The 14,831-nt window shown below is 45.8% G+C and overlaps 1 protein-coding gene across 7 annotated transcripts in view; it reads left to right on the top strand.

Moving 5' to 3' along the window:
* Positions 1-14,831, top strand: part of LOC129862415 (protein piccolo-like) — a 114,956-nt gene that overhangs the window by 15,594 nt on the left and 84,531 nt on the right. For all 7 annotated transcript variants that reach the window (XM_055934077.1, XM_055934076.1, XM_055934075.1 and 4 more), the window contains 6 exons: positions 2,716-3,684; positions 4,728-5,417; positions 5,992-6,675; positions 7,303-8,223; positions 8,375-10,606; positions 10,731-12,656. In XM_055934077.1, the coding sequence (XP_055790052.1) occupies positions 2,716-3,684; positions 4,728-5,417; positions 5,992-6,675; positions 7,303-8,223; positions 8,375-10,606; positions 10,731-12,656 (7,422 nt within the window). The remainder of the gene's footprint in view (positions 1-2,715; positions 3,685-4,727; positions 5,418-5,991; positions 6,676-7,302; positions 8,224-8,374; positions 10,607-10,730; positions 12,657-14,831) is intronic.

Raw genomic sequence — 14,831 nt, 5'->3', positions numbered from 1 at the left:
CTCTGGCAGTCTCTATGGAGGTGCCACAGGGTTCAAATCTCGGGCCAACTCTTTTCTCTATATATCAATGATGTCGCTCTTGCTGCTGGTGATTCTCTGATCCATCTCAACGCGGACCACACCATTCTGTATACTTCTGGCCCTTCTTTGGACTCTGTGTTACCATACCTCCAGACGAGCTTCAATGCCATACAACTCTCCTTCCATGGCCTCCAACTGCTCTTAAATGCTAGTAAAACTAAATGCATGCTCTTCAACCGATTGCTGCCTGCATCCGCCCGTCCGACTAGCATCACTACTCTGGACAGTTCTGACTTAGAATATGTGGACAACCACAAATACCTAGGTGTCTGGTTAGACTGTAAACTCTCCTTCCAGACTCACATTAAGCATCTCCAATACAAATTTAAATCTAGAATCAGCTTCCTATTTCGCAACAAAGCCTCCTTCACTCATGCTGCTAAACATACCCTCTTAAAACTGACTATCCTACCGATCCTTGACTTCGGTGATGTCATTTACAAAATAGCCTCCAACACTCTATTCCGCAAATTGGATGTAGTCTATCACAGTGCCATCCATTTTGTCACCAAAGCCCCATATACTACTGTTCTCGTTGGCTGGCCCTCGCTTCATATTCGTCGCCAAACCCACTGGCTCCAGGTCATCTATAAGTCTTTGCTAGACTTATAGATGCTTATCTCAGCTCACTGGTCACCATAGCAACACCCACCTGTAGCACGTGCTCCAGCAGGTATATTTCACTGGTCATCCCCAAACTCCTCCTTTGGACGCCTTTCCTTCCAGATCTCTGCTGCCAATGACTGGAACGAATTGCAAAAATCACTGAAGCTGGAGACTTATATCTCCCTCACTAACTTTAAGCATCAGCTGTCAGAGCAGTTACCGATCACTGCACCTGTACACAGCCCATCTGTAAATATCCCACCCAACTACCTCATCCCCATTTCTTGTTAATTTTTGCTCCTTTGCACCCCAGTATCTCTACTTCAACATCATCATTTGCACATCTATCACTCCAGTGTTAATGCTAAATTGTAATTATTTCGCCACTATGGCCTATTGCCTTTCCTCCCTAATCTTACTACATTTGCACACACTGTATATAGATTTTTCTATTGTGTTATTGACTGTACGTTTGTTTATCCCATGTGTAACTCTGTGTTGTTTGTGTCACACTGCAGTTTAAATAAGAACTAAATCTCAACTGGCCTACCTAGTTAAATAAAGGTGAAATATACACTGCTCAAAAAAATAAAGGGAACACTTAAACAACACAATGTAACTCCAAGTCAATCACACTTCTGTGAAATCAAACTGTCCACTTAGGAAGCAACACTGATTGACAATAAATTCCACATGCAGTTGTGCAAATGGAATAGACAAAAGGTGGAAATTATAGGCAATTAGTAAGACCACCCCAAAAAAGGAATGGTTCTGCAGGTGGTGACCACAGACCACTTCTCAGTTCCTATGCTTCCTGGCTGATGTTTTGGTCACTTTTGAATGCTGGCGGTGCTTTCACTCTAGTGGTAGCATGAGACGGAGTGGCCTGCTGGAGGTCATTTTGCAGGGCTCTGGCAGTGCACCTCCTTGCACAAAGGTGGAGGTAGCCGTCCTGCTGCTGGGTTGTTGACCTCCTACGGCCTCCTCCACGTCTCCTGATGTACTGGCCTGTCTCCTGGTAGCGCCTCCATGCTCTGGACACTACGCTGACAGACACAACAAACCTTTTTGCCACAGCTCGCATTGATGTGCCATCCTGGATGAACTGCACTACCTGAGCCACTTGTGTGGGTTGAAGACTCCGTCTCATGCTACCACTAGAGTAAAAGCACCGCCAGCATTCAAAAGTGACCAAAACATCAGCCAGGAAGCATAGGAACTGAGAAGTGCTGTGTGGTCACCACCTGCAGAACCATTCCTTTTTTGGGGGTGTCTTACTAATTGCCTATAATTTCCACCGTTTGTCTATTCCATTTGCACAACAGCATGTGAAATGTATTGTCAATCAGTGTTGCTTCCTAAGTGGACAGTTTTGATTTCACAGAAGTGTGATTGACTTGAAGTTACATTGTGTTGTTTAAGTGTTCCCTTTATTTTTTTGAGCAGTGTATATATCTTTTTAAAATAGATTTTAAGGCTGGTGATCAGTGCCCTCCTAAGTGACAGTCACAGAATTACGCTAAGGTATAGCCTCTTGTGTATACAACATAGAATATTTACTCTGAATACTATTGTCTAATGGCTACAGAATAATAATATCAATCAATAATTGCTTAATTACCAAAAAATGTGTAATTAGCAAACATGAAATAATTACGAATTTATTTTACACAATGGGTGAATGCTGTCTTCTCTAATAGTTCATTTCATACTTGAATTTCCTTGAGGACACTGACATGAATTTAAACCATCTTAGCTTCAACACAACAAAGTAGCAATGTCTTGTTACTGATGTTTAGTGGCAACTGGAATTGAAAATCAGCTTGGGCTCCTCTACAAAGACTTAAAACTAACTCATGATTACAGGCACAGAACATAGTGAATGTTTTCATGAAGGTGTTTATTAGTAGACAGGAACACTGCTTTTTGTTTACTGATTCTGTTGAAAATGAAATCAGGTTACTAGATGATATTGAACCATGTAGTATCATGTTATTTGACCATCTTAACACTGTTGTTTTCCTTCAGGTGAAGGAGTGGCTGTGTCTGAACTGCCAGATGAAGAGAATGGAATCCCCAGGACCTCCCATGATAAAACCCCAACCTTCTCCCAACAACGGTTCAGCACCTCAGAAGACCCCTGTCCCACCCAGCACACCCCAAAAGAAAGACATTCCAACACCAGACTCCCCTCAGAGGAAATCTGCTACATCAGCAACACAGCCACCCAAGACAGAGGTTGCTAAAGCAGCAGACCCTCAGAAACCTGCCAGCTCAGCTCCTGCTCAGAAGACAATACAGGAGAACCGGAGAACATCAGGGCTTCAGAAACCACCAGAGCAGCCAGGCCAACCTGGGCTTAAGCAGAGTAATGCTACCCCATCCACACAGCAGGAGCCTGGGAAGCCTCAGCAACAGCCTCAAAAAAGTGGAGCCTCTCCTGCCAAAGCTTTGCCACCAGAGGCCCAGCCCACCAAGGATGAGTCAGGTTTTTTTTTTGACTTTGGTGGTGCTAAATCTCAGCCTGACCCCTCAAAACCTGAAGAGTCAGTGTCTCGGAATATGTTTGGCTTTGGCTCCTCTATCTTCAGCTCTACATCCACTTTGATCACCTCAGTTGTTCAGGATGAGCCCCGCACCACACCGCCAGCTTCCCCCAAGATATCTGCACCGGTCCAGGCCTCTCCCAAGATGCCTCCTGCCAAGCAGACCAAACCACCTGCTGTTCAGAAAGCAGATGAGAAGAAGGCAGCGCATCCCCAGAAGGCCAAGGTTCCCCCATCAGTACAGGCCAACGTGGACAAACCCCCATCAGCGCCTCCAAAGGGAGCAGCATCCTCCCAACCAGCTCCCAAAGCAGGCCAATCTACCTGTCCACTCTGCAAGGTGGAACTCAACAAGGACTCCAAGGATCCTCCCAACTACAACACCTGCACAGAATGCAAGAACACTGTCTGCAACCTCTGTGGATTTAACCCCATGCCAAATATTTCTGAGGTAAAACAACCAGAATCACTTTATTACTGTGTAAATAAATTATGAGTGCTATATTTAAGCAATAAGGCATGGGGGGTGTGGTATATGGCCAATATACCACTGCTAAGGGTTGTTGTTATGCACAACACAATGTGGAGTGCCTGGATCCAGCCCTTAGCCGTTGTATTTTGGCCTACCTCAAACCCCCAAGGTGCACCATTGCTATTATAAACTGGTTACCAATGTAGTTAGAGCAGTAAAAGTACATGTTTTGTCATACCCATGGTATAAGGTCTGATATACTACAGCTTTCAGCCAATCAGCATTCAGGGCTCAAACCACCCAGTTTATAATATTATTTAGACAAGACTCTCTTTTATAGAAAAGTTCAGATAGATAAATAATCTCTACACAAATCATCCATAGGAAAATCGAAGTCATTCTGAAATGAAATTGTTATTTTTCAGATTTGAAATGTCTATTCGTTTCGATCAATGTATTTCAGTTCCAGAAATAACTTTTAGACATTGCACAGTTGGTCTATTCATTACTTGTTTAGTCTCTCCTCATACAAATATGGTAGGAAAAACCAGTGTGATAAGGTTTTAGCCTGTATGAATAGTTTGGGATTTTAGTGTATTTGCATTTACTGACAATTTTTGGCCTTTATAAGAGAGAGACAATGCAAAGTCTCGTGTGAAGTCGTTATGACAATTTAATTTCCTGATTTGTTATTGACCCAAATAATTCTACCAACAGTAGCATGGTACTAGACCTATAGTGAATAGATGTGGAATTTCAGATGGTTCCAATACATCTCTTTTACAATGTGCTTGGTACCTATGCAATACACCAAATACTTAAATTGCAAGTCATGTTAAAGCTCAAAACATCAAGAATGATGTATCCCAGTATGCTGGACAATTTATGTCCCAGAGAGTAAGGGAAGTGTCTGATGACACTTCAGAAACATTTGCATGTGTTACTTTCCATCATGCGTAGAAAGAGCTGTATAAGAAATGTATCCAATTCTGTATTCCTCTTACAATGTGAAAATGTTTAAGGTGAAGGAGTGGCTGTGCCTGAACTGTCAGATGCAGAGAGCACTAGTAGGAATGGAAGATCCAGAACATCCCATGATGAAACCCAAACCGTCATCCAACCAAGTCTCAGCTCCTGCTGCTCCTCAAAAGAAAGACACTCCAACATCATCTGGTCCCCATAAAGTGGCCACTGCACCAGCTTCACCCAGAAAAGAGCCATTGACTCGAGCCTCTCAGCCTGTCCCCTCAAAGCCTGAAGAGTCAGTGTCTGGGAAGATGTTTGGCTTTGGCTCCTCCATCTTCAGCTCTGCGTCCACTTTGATCACCTCAGGTGTTCATGAGCAGCCCCGCACCACACAGCCAGCTTCCCCCAAGGTGTCTGCAGCAGCCCAGGCCTCTCCCAAGATGCCCCCTGCAAACAAGACCAAACCACCTGCTGCTCTGAGATCAGAGGAGAAGAAAGCAGAGCAACTCCAGAAGGCCAAGGTCCCCCCATCAGTACAGACCAAAGTGGACAAACCCCCATCAGAGCCTCCAAAGGGAGCAGTATCCTCCCAACCAGCTCCCAAAGCAGGCCAATCTACCTGTCCACTCTGCAAGGTGGAACTCAACAAGGACTCCAAGGATCCTCCCAACTACAACACCTGCACAGAATGCAAGAACACTGTCTGCAACCTCTGTGGATTTAACCCCATGCCACATGGATCAGAGGTAAGAGAACAGGACAGTTCAAGTGCACTGCTTTTAGAAAGCAGATGTCCTGTTATCACTTATGGATGCAGCTTTTTAGAAGATTACAAAGTACAGCCTCATGTTCGTTCACTGATTTGTTTCTAAATGATCAAATCACAGTAGTCTGTTTTGATGATACACATTAGCTATTTTTCCCACAGAACTAGGTTTGTAGATAACACAAATTATGCAGGCTCTCATTTTGCCTGTGTTAACTTAACAAAGTTATTTATTAAATGCAAAGCTGCAAGTATGTATAGGCTGCTTTAACCAATCTATACCGGTCATAATTTGTGTAGATTTTCACACAGATATTGTATTGACTTATTATTTCCCCAAAAGCATACATGATTATATTTCAACTTTAAATAGGGAACCTTATAGTAAGCTTACTGATACAATGACTGGGCCCTCAAAAATATACCAACTGTGTAACTTCCTATGTACATATTCAGCCATTTGTAAAGTTAGATTGCCATGAATTGAACTCCGCTAGATACCAACAGGAAACCTGAGTATACAGTATATATCTAACACATCCTTACTATTTAAGGTGAAGGAATGGCTGTGTCTGAACTGCCAGATGCAGAGAGCTCTTGGAGGAATGGAATCTCCTGGACCTACCATGATTAAACACTCGATCAGCAAAGTCTTGACACCTGTTGCTCCTCAAAAGAAGGACACTCTCACCCCTGCTGGTGTTCCAAAAGTGGCCACTTCACCAACCTCACTGAAAAAGGAGTCAGTGACTCGAGCCTCTCAGCCTGTCCCCTCAAAGCCTGAAGACTCTGTGTCTGGGAAGATGTTTGGCTTTGGCTCTTCCATCTTCAGCTCTGCCTCCACTTTGATAACCTCAGTTGTTCAGGATGAGACCCGCACCACACCTCCAGCTTCCCCCAAGATGTCTGCACTGGCCCAGACCTCTCCCAAGATGCCCCCTGCAAAGGAGACCAAACCACCTGCTGCTCTGAGATCAGATGAGAAGAAAGCAGAGCAACCCCAGCAGGTCAATGTCCCCCCATCAGTACAGACCAAAGTGGACAAACCCCCATCAGAGCCTCCAAAGGGAGCAGTATCCTCCCAACAAGCTCCCAAAGCAGGCCAATCTACCTGTCCACTCTGCAAGGTGGAACTCAACAAGGACTCCAAGGATCCTCCCAACTACAACACCTGCACAGAATGCAAGAACACTGTCTGCAACCTCTGTGGATTTAACCCCATGCCAAACGTTCCTGAGGTAATACATTACAGTTCTTTGAATTCATTTCAACATAATACAATTATGTCTACTCTATCAATTTGCCTCTGCTAACCAGAGCTCCCAAGTGGCGCAGCCGTCTATGGCACTGCATCTCAGTCCTAGAGGCGTCACTAAAAACCCTGGTTAGATTCCAGGCTGTATCACAACCAGCCGTGATTGGGAGTCCCATAGGGCGGTGCGCAATTGGTCCAGTGTCGTCCGGGTTAGGATTTGGCTGGGGTAGGCCGCCATTGTAAATAAGAGTTTGTTCTTAACTGACTAGTTAAGTAAAGGTTAAATATTTGGTCTTTTTTTTTAAACAATATTTTATTCAATTCAAAGTTTAATTGACAGGGACATTTTTGTAGCAACCTAGTAGGTTAATTGTATTAATTGCTTTAGTTACACAAAATGCTACATTTGTATTAAACTATAACTATAATATTCAAGCAAGTTACTTAGAGCAATGACTGGGCATGTTGTATGCAGACTGTATATTCACATGGAAATATTCAGCAATAGATTTATGAAGATTCCTTGAAATTATTTTATCCAGCTATTATACCAACAGGTAACAGGGGTATACAGTACGTATCTAACACAACATTGCTCTTTCCGGTGAAGGGGTGGCTGTGTCTGAACTGTCAGATGCAGAGAGCACTAGGAGGAATGGAACCCCCTGGACCCCTCATGATGAAACCGTCTCCCAACAAGGTGTCTGCACCTCAAATGGTCGCTGTCACACCCAGTGCAGCCCAAAAGGATATTGCAACAGCTGCTGCATCTGCAAAGAAAGACAGTCAAACCCCAGACTCCCCTCAAAGGAAACCAATTCCCCCTGCAGCTGAAGTATCAAAAGCTGAAGCTGCTAAAGCAGCAGACACTCAAAATCCGGCAAGCCCAGTGCCTGCTCAGAAGGCTCCACTGGAGAACCGGAGAACATCAGAACCTCCTAAACCACCACAGCAGCCCATCCCTGGGCGTAGGCAGAGTAGTGCCATCCCAGCCACAAAGCAACCCCCCAAGCAGGAATCAGGAGGCTTATTTGGCTTTGGAGGTCCCAAATCTCAGTCTGCCTCCTCAAAGCCTGAAGAGTCAGTGTCTGGGAAGATGTTTGGCTTTGGCTCTTCCATCTTCAGCTCTGCCTCCACTTTGATAACCTCAGTTGTTCAGGATGAGCCCCGCACCACACCTCCAGCTTCCCCCAAGGTGTCTGCAGCAGCCCAGGCCTCTCCCAAGATGCCCCCTGCCAAGCAGACCAAACCACCTGCTGTTCAGAAAGCAGAGGAGAAGAAAGCAGAGCAACTCCAGCAGGTCAATGTCCCCTCATCAGTACAGGCCGAAGTGGACAAACCCCCATCAGCGCCTCCAAAGGGAGCAGCATCCTCCCAACCAGCTCCCAAAGCAGGCCAATCTACCTGTCCACTCTGCAAGGTGGAACTCAACAAGGACTCCAAGGATCCTCCCAACTACAACACCTGCACAGAATGCAAGAACACTGTCTGCAACCTCTGTGGATTTAACCCCATGCCACATGGATCAGAGGTTAGTGAAAATGCAAGTATTATAGTAAGCAGGTAGTCATTTTTTGTTTAAATATTTTCAGATATTTGCATTGGGCATACGGCCTGTCATTTTCAGTTTTATTATTATAGTTTACACTGTTTAAAAAAATTATACTCTTACTTTTTTCCAGGTGAAAGAGTGGCTGTGTCTGAACTGCCAGATGCAGAGAGCACTAGGAGGAATGGAATCCCCAGGACCTCCCATGATGAAACACCAACCCTTGCCCAGCAAGGTCTCTACACCTGTTGCTCCTCAAAAGGAGGATGCTGCATCTGCTGAATTTCAAAACGAAAAGGAGACTACCACACTTGCTGCACCACAAAAGGAGTTTCGTTTGCCAGCCTCATCCAAAATGTCACCACAAAAGAAAAAGGATCCTGCACCATCAGGTGTGTCCCTTGTGAATGAGGTCCCGATCCCAGCTTTACCTGTCAATAAGGTTTCTGCCTCTCTCATCAAGGAGGCACCAACACCTGCCTCAGCTCTCACCAAGGAGGAGCCATCTCCTGCCTCAGCTCTCACCAAGGAGGAACCATCTCCTGCCTCAGCTCTCACCAAGGAGGAACCATCTCCTGCCTCAGCTCTCACCAAGGAGGAACCATCTCCTGTCTCAGCTCTCACCAAGGAGGAACCATGTCCTGCCTCAGCTCTCACCAAGGAGGAACCAACTCCTGCCTCCCCTCTCATCAAGGAGGCACCAACTCCTGCCTCAGCTCTCGCTAAGGAGGAACCAACTCCTGCCTCAGCTCTCGCTAAGGAGGAACCAACTCCTGCCTCAGCTCTCATCAAGGAGGCACGAACTCCTGCCTCCCCTATCACCAAGGAGGAACCAACTACTGCCTCCCCTATCATCAAGGAGGCACTAACTCCTGCCTCAGCTCTCACCAAGGAGGAACAAACTCCTGCCTCCCCTCTCATCAAGGAGGCACCAACTCCTGCCTCAGCTCTCGCTAAGGAGGAACCAACTCCTGCCTCCTCTCTCACCAAGGAGGCACGAACTCCTGCCTCAGCTCTCACCAAGGAGGAACCAACTACTGCCTCCCCTATCACCAACCAGGAACCAACTACTGCCTCCCCTATCATCAAGGAGGCACTAACTCCTGCCTCAGCTCTCACCAAGGAGGAACAAACTCCTGCCTCCCCTCTCATCAAGGAGGCACCGACTCCTTTTTTACCATTCTCCAAGGAGGTGCGTGCATCACCTCTCACCAAGGAGGCACCACCCCCAGCCTCACCCCAAAAGAAGAAGGAACCTCAACTGCCAGGGTCACCAGACAGAAAGTTGGCCCCAAAACCAGATTCAACGCAACGCAAGGCTGTTCCATCTGGTTTACCTCTGAAGAAGGAAGCCCCACCTTTGGGAGCAGAAGAAACTAAAGAGGTCCAAGGTCCAGCTGAAATACAGAGCAAAGAGGCCCCCATTCCAGGTTCACCCAAAACAAAAGATACTCCAACAGTTTATACCCTACTTAAAAAAGAGGCTTCATCTATTGAGATCTCAAATGACAACCAGAAACCTGCAATTGTTCAAAAGTCAGTGGAGCAATCAGCGACACCTACAACCAAGCAGAACGAGACTGTTCAACCTTTACAGCAGCCAGAAAATCAAATGCCTGCGCGGGAACAGCTGGCTACACAGCCCCTGCCACAAGTACAGCTTCAGGAAATTCCAAAGCCAGATCCTAAAATCAATTCCCCAAAGCAGGAGCCTGGGAAACCAGCCAATCCAGCACCTGCTCAGATGTCACCACAGATGCCAAGAACATCAGAACCTCAGACACCACCACAGCAGTCCAGACTTCCTGGGCATAGGCAGAGTAGTGCCATCTTAGCAACACAGCAACCCCCCAAGCAGGACTCAGGAGGCTTCTTTGGCTTTGGTGGTGCTAAATCTCAGCCTGCTCAGTCAAAACCTGAAGAATCAGTGTCTGGGAAGATGTTTGGCTTTGGCTCCTCTATCTTCAGCTCTACATCCACTTTGATCACCTCAGCTGTTCAGGATGAGCACCGCACCACACCTCCAGCTTCCCCCAAGGTGTCTGCACTGGCCTCTCCCAAGATGCTGCCTACAAAGGAGACAAAAGCACTTGCTGTTCAGAATGCAGAAAAGAAAGCAGAGCAACCCCAGCAGGTCAATGTCCCCTCATCAGTACAGACCAAAGTGGACAAACCCCCATCAGCGCCTCCAAAGGGAGCAGCATCCTCCCAACCAGCTCCCAAAGCAGGCCAATCTACCTGTCCACTCTGCAAGGTGGAACTCAACAAGGACTCCAAGGATCCTCCCAACTACAACACCTGCACAGAATGCAAGAACACTGTCTGCAACCTCTGTGGATTTAACCCCATGCCACATGGATCAGAGGTAAGAAAGTGATTGATTTCTTACTCTTGATAAAAAGCATGATTAAGAGCTTTTTTTTAGTAAGTGTCAAATGTATGGCCACTGAGTATAGGATATGAATATTCACAGTATGTTTTTCTTTCAGGCGAAGGAGTGGCTGTGTCTGAACTGTCAGATGCAGAGAGCACTAGGAGGAATGGAATCTCCTGGACCTACTATGATGAAACCCTCGCCAAGCAAAGTCTCCACATCTGCTGCTCCTCAAAAATACACTGTCGCACCTGTTACAACTCGAAATGAGACTCCCACACCAGCTGGTCAACAAAAAGTGGCTCCTACACCAGCCTCACCCAGAATAGAGCCAGTGAATTCAGCCTCTCAACCCGCTCCCTCAAAGCCTGAAGAGTCAGTGTCTGGGAAGATGCTTGGCTTTGGTTCCTCCATCTTCAACTCTGCATCCACTTTGATCACCTCAACTGTTCAGGATGAGCCCCGCACCACACCGCCAGCTTCTCCCAAGTTTGCTATACCTGTTGGACCTAAACAGAAGGAGACTCCCAGACCTGCTGGTCCCAAACAAGTGGGCCATAAAACAGCCTCACCCAAAAAGGTGTCAATGACTCCTGCTTCAGAGAAAGACAACAAGACCCCAGCACCAGGCTCACCACAGAAGGAGGCATCTCCAGCAATGGCTTCACAGCAGGACCAGAAGCCAGTGGACAAACCAACTACAACCCTTGTCCGACAACCTACGCGGCAGAAGACTCCACAACAACAAGGCCAGCCTCCTCGGCCCCTAGCAGAGCCTTCGAAGCCTCAGCAACAGCTTCCAAAAGGTGGAGCCTCTAATGCCAAAACTGTACCAGCACAACAGGCCCAGCCCACCAAGCAGGAGTCAGGAGGCTTCTTTGGCTTTGGTGGTGCTAAATCTCAGCCTGCTCAGTCAAAGCCTGAAGACTCAGTGTCTGGGAAGATGTTTGGCTTTGGCTCCTCTATCTTCAGCTCTGCCTCCACTTTGATCACCTCAGCTGTTCAGGATGAGCACCGCACCACACCTCCAGCTTCCCCAAAGGTGTCTACCCCTGTTGCACCTCAACAGAAGGAGACTCCCAGACCAGCTGGTCCCCAACAAGTGGCCCCTACAACAGCCTCACCCAAAAAGGAGTCAATGACTACTGCTATATTGAAAGAGACCCCAGCATCAGGCTCATCACAGAAGGAGGTATCCCCGACAGTGGTCTGCCAGCAGGACCAGAAGCCAGTGGAAAAACCGACTCCAACACTTGTCCAACAACCTCCACAACAGAAGACTCTACAACAACAAGGACAGCCTCCGCAGCCCTCAGCAGAGGCACCAACATCAGAGCCTGATATATCAATAGTTGAAGCTGCTAAAGCAGCAGACACTCAAAATCCGGCAAGCCCAGTGCCTGCTCAGAAGGCTCCACTGGAGAACCGGAGAACATCAGAACCTCCTAAACCACCACAGCAGCCCAGCCCTGGGCGTAGGGAGAGTAGTGCTGGGCGTAGGGAGAGTAGTGCCTTCCCAGCCACAAAGCAACCCCCCAAGCAGGAATCAGGAGGCTTATTTGGCTTTGGAGGTCCCAAATCTCAGTCTGCCTCCTCAAAGCCTGAAGAGTCAGTGTCTGGGAAGATGTTTGGCTTTGGCTCTTCCATCTTCAGCTCTGCGTCTACTTTGATAACCTCTGGTGTTCAGTATGAGCCCCGCACCACACCGCCAGCTTCCCCCAAGATGTCTGCACTGGCCCAGATGTCTCCCAAGATGCCCCCTGCAAAAGACACCAACCCGCCTGCTGCTCAAAAAATAGAGCAACCCCAGCATGCCAAGATCCCCCCATCAGTACAGGCCAAAGTGGACAAACCCCCATCAGAGCCTCCACAGGTAGCAGCATCCTCCCATCCAGCTCCCAAAGCAGGCCAGTCCACCTGTCCACTCTGCAAGGTGGAACTCAACAAGGACTCCAAGGATCCTCCCAACTACAACACCTGCACAGAATGCAAGAACACTGTCTGCAACCTCTGTGGATTTAACCCCATGCCACATGAAACAGTAAGTAAAGAACATATATTTCATCAAAGTAGTTAGGCTACTCTAAAGTAACTGTTGTGCTTTATTTTAGAACAATTGGTTAATGATACTAACTATACATATACAATGTTTATAGTCGCCAGTCTTGTCTTTCATGGGAGGTGTAAGATAGGATAACAAGATGCTTTGAGTGAGCTCTTTTTATAAAAAATTGTATGATATTGGTTCATGAATTTATGAACAATTTGTAATCTGGCAGCATTGACTGACAATAGTCTACAGCATATGCACCAGACTACAGTGCCTTCAGAAAGTTGTCCTACCCCTTGACTTATTCCACCTTTTGTTGTGTTACAGCCTGAATTCAAAATTGATTAAATTGGTTATTTTTCTCACCCTTCTACACACAATACCCCATCATGACAAAGTGAAAACATGTTTAGAATAGTTTTTAGCAAATTCATTGAAAAGAAAATACAGAAATATGTAATTTATGTAAGTATTGACACTCCTGAGTCAAGACTTTGTAGAAACACCTTTGGCGGAAATTACAGCTTTGAGTCATCTTGGGTATGTCTTTATCAGCTTTGCACTTGTGGATTTGGGGATTTTCTCCCATTCTTCCTTGCAGATTTTCTCAAACTCTGTTAAGTTAGATGGGAAGCGACAGTGAACAGCAATCTTCAAGTTTTTCCACTGTAGTTTTTCAATGGGATTCAAGTCTGGGCTTTGGCTGGGCCGCTCAATGACTTTCACATTCTTGTTCTGAAGCCATTCAGGCATTTCTTTGGCTGTATGCTTGGGGTCTTTGTCCTGTTGGAATGTAAATATGTGCACTAGTCTAATGTCGTTTGCACTCTGAAGCAGGTTTATATCAAGGATTTGCCTGTATTTGTCCCCATTCATTGTTCCCTCTATCCTTACCAGTCTGCCAGTCCCTGCCGCTGAAAGCATCCCGATAGCATGATTCTGCCACCACCATACTTCATAGTAGGGATGGTGTTAGACTGGTGATCAGCTTTGCCTGGTTTTCTCCACACATAGCACTTTTCATTCAGGCCAAATAGTTACATTTTTGTCTCAACAGACCACATAATATTTAGCCTTATTTTTTCAGAGTCTTTCATGTGCCTTTTAACAAACTCCAGGCGTGCTGTCATGTGCCCTTTTCTCAGGAGTGGCTTCCATCTGGCCACTCTCCCATAAAGCCCAGATTGGTTAAGTGCTCTAGAGACGTTTGTCTCTCAGGCAGGTTCTCCCATCTCAGCCAATGAACTCTGTAGTTCTGTCAGAGTGGCCATTGGGTTCTTGGTCACCTCCCTGACCACGATCCTTCTTGCCCGGTTGCTCAGTTTGGTCGGAGGTCCATCTCTAGGCAGAGTCTAGGTAGTTCCATATTTTTTCCATTTCCCAGTAATGGAGACCACTGTGCTCTTGGAAACGTTCAACATTCTTGAACTTGTGTTATACCCTTCCTCAGATATATGCTTCATCACAATTCTATCTTGGAGATCTACAGACAGTTTCTCGGACTTCATAGCATGGTTTCTGCTCTGACATGCACTGTCAACTGTGGGACCTTATATAGACAGGTGTGATTCTTTCTAAATGTCCAAACAATTGAATTGGCGACAGGTGGGCTCCAATCAAGTAGTGACATCTCAAGGATGATCAAAGAAAATTGGATACAACTGAGCTCAGTTTGGAGTGTCATAGCAAAGTGGTGTGAATACTTATGTCAATTAGATATTTCTGTATTTCATTTTCAATACATTTACAAAGATTTCTAAAAACATTTTCACTTTCTCGTTATGGGGTATTGTGGGTAGATAGGAAAACACATTTTTTTTAATACATTTTGAATTTCGGCTGAAACACAACAAAATGTGGAATAAGTCAAAGGATATGAATACTTCTGAAGGCACTGTCTGTCCTGTTAAAATTAGGTTCACAAACCGTGAGAGGAGAAACAATTAAGATTTTAGGTTTATATTCACACTCTCTGTAGATGTTGTTATCTAATTTTAGATCTTGAAGATTTGTATAATACAGCCTGATATAAAGTATTCATTTTATTTAGCATCTTCAGATTTTAGAGCATTATGATGGTATTTTTGGTATTTTTTCACATGTAGTATGCAGTATTTAGATAGCAAGTAAAATAAAAGCATCTACTGGTTCACAGACTGCAATAAC

Source organism: Salvelinus fontinalis, chromosome 9, assembly GCF_029448725.1.
Source record: "Salvelinus fontinalis isolate EN_2023a chromosome 9, ASM2944872v1, whole genome shotgun sequence".
NCBI lineage: Eukaryota > Metazoa > Chordata > Actinopteri > Salmoniformes > Salmonidae > Salvelinus > Salvelinus fontinalis.
Note: the sequence above shows the minus strand (reverse complement) of the source record. Positions and strands in the feature narration are given on the sequence as shown.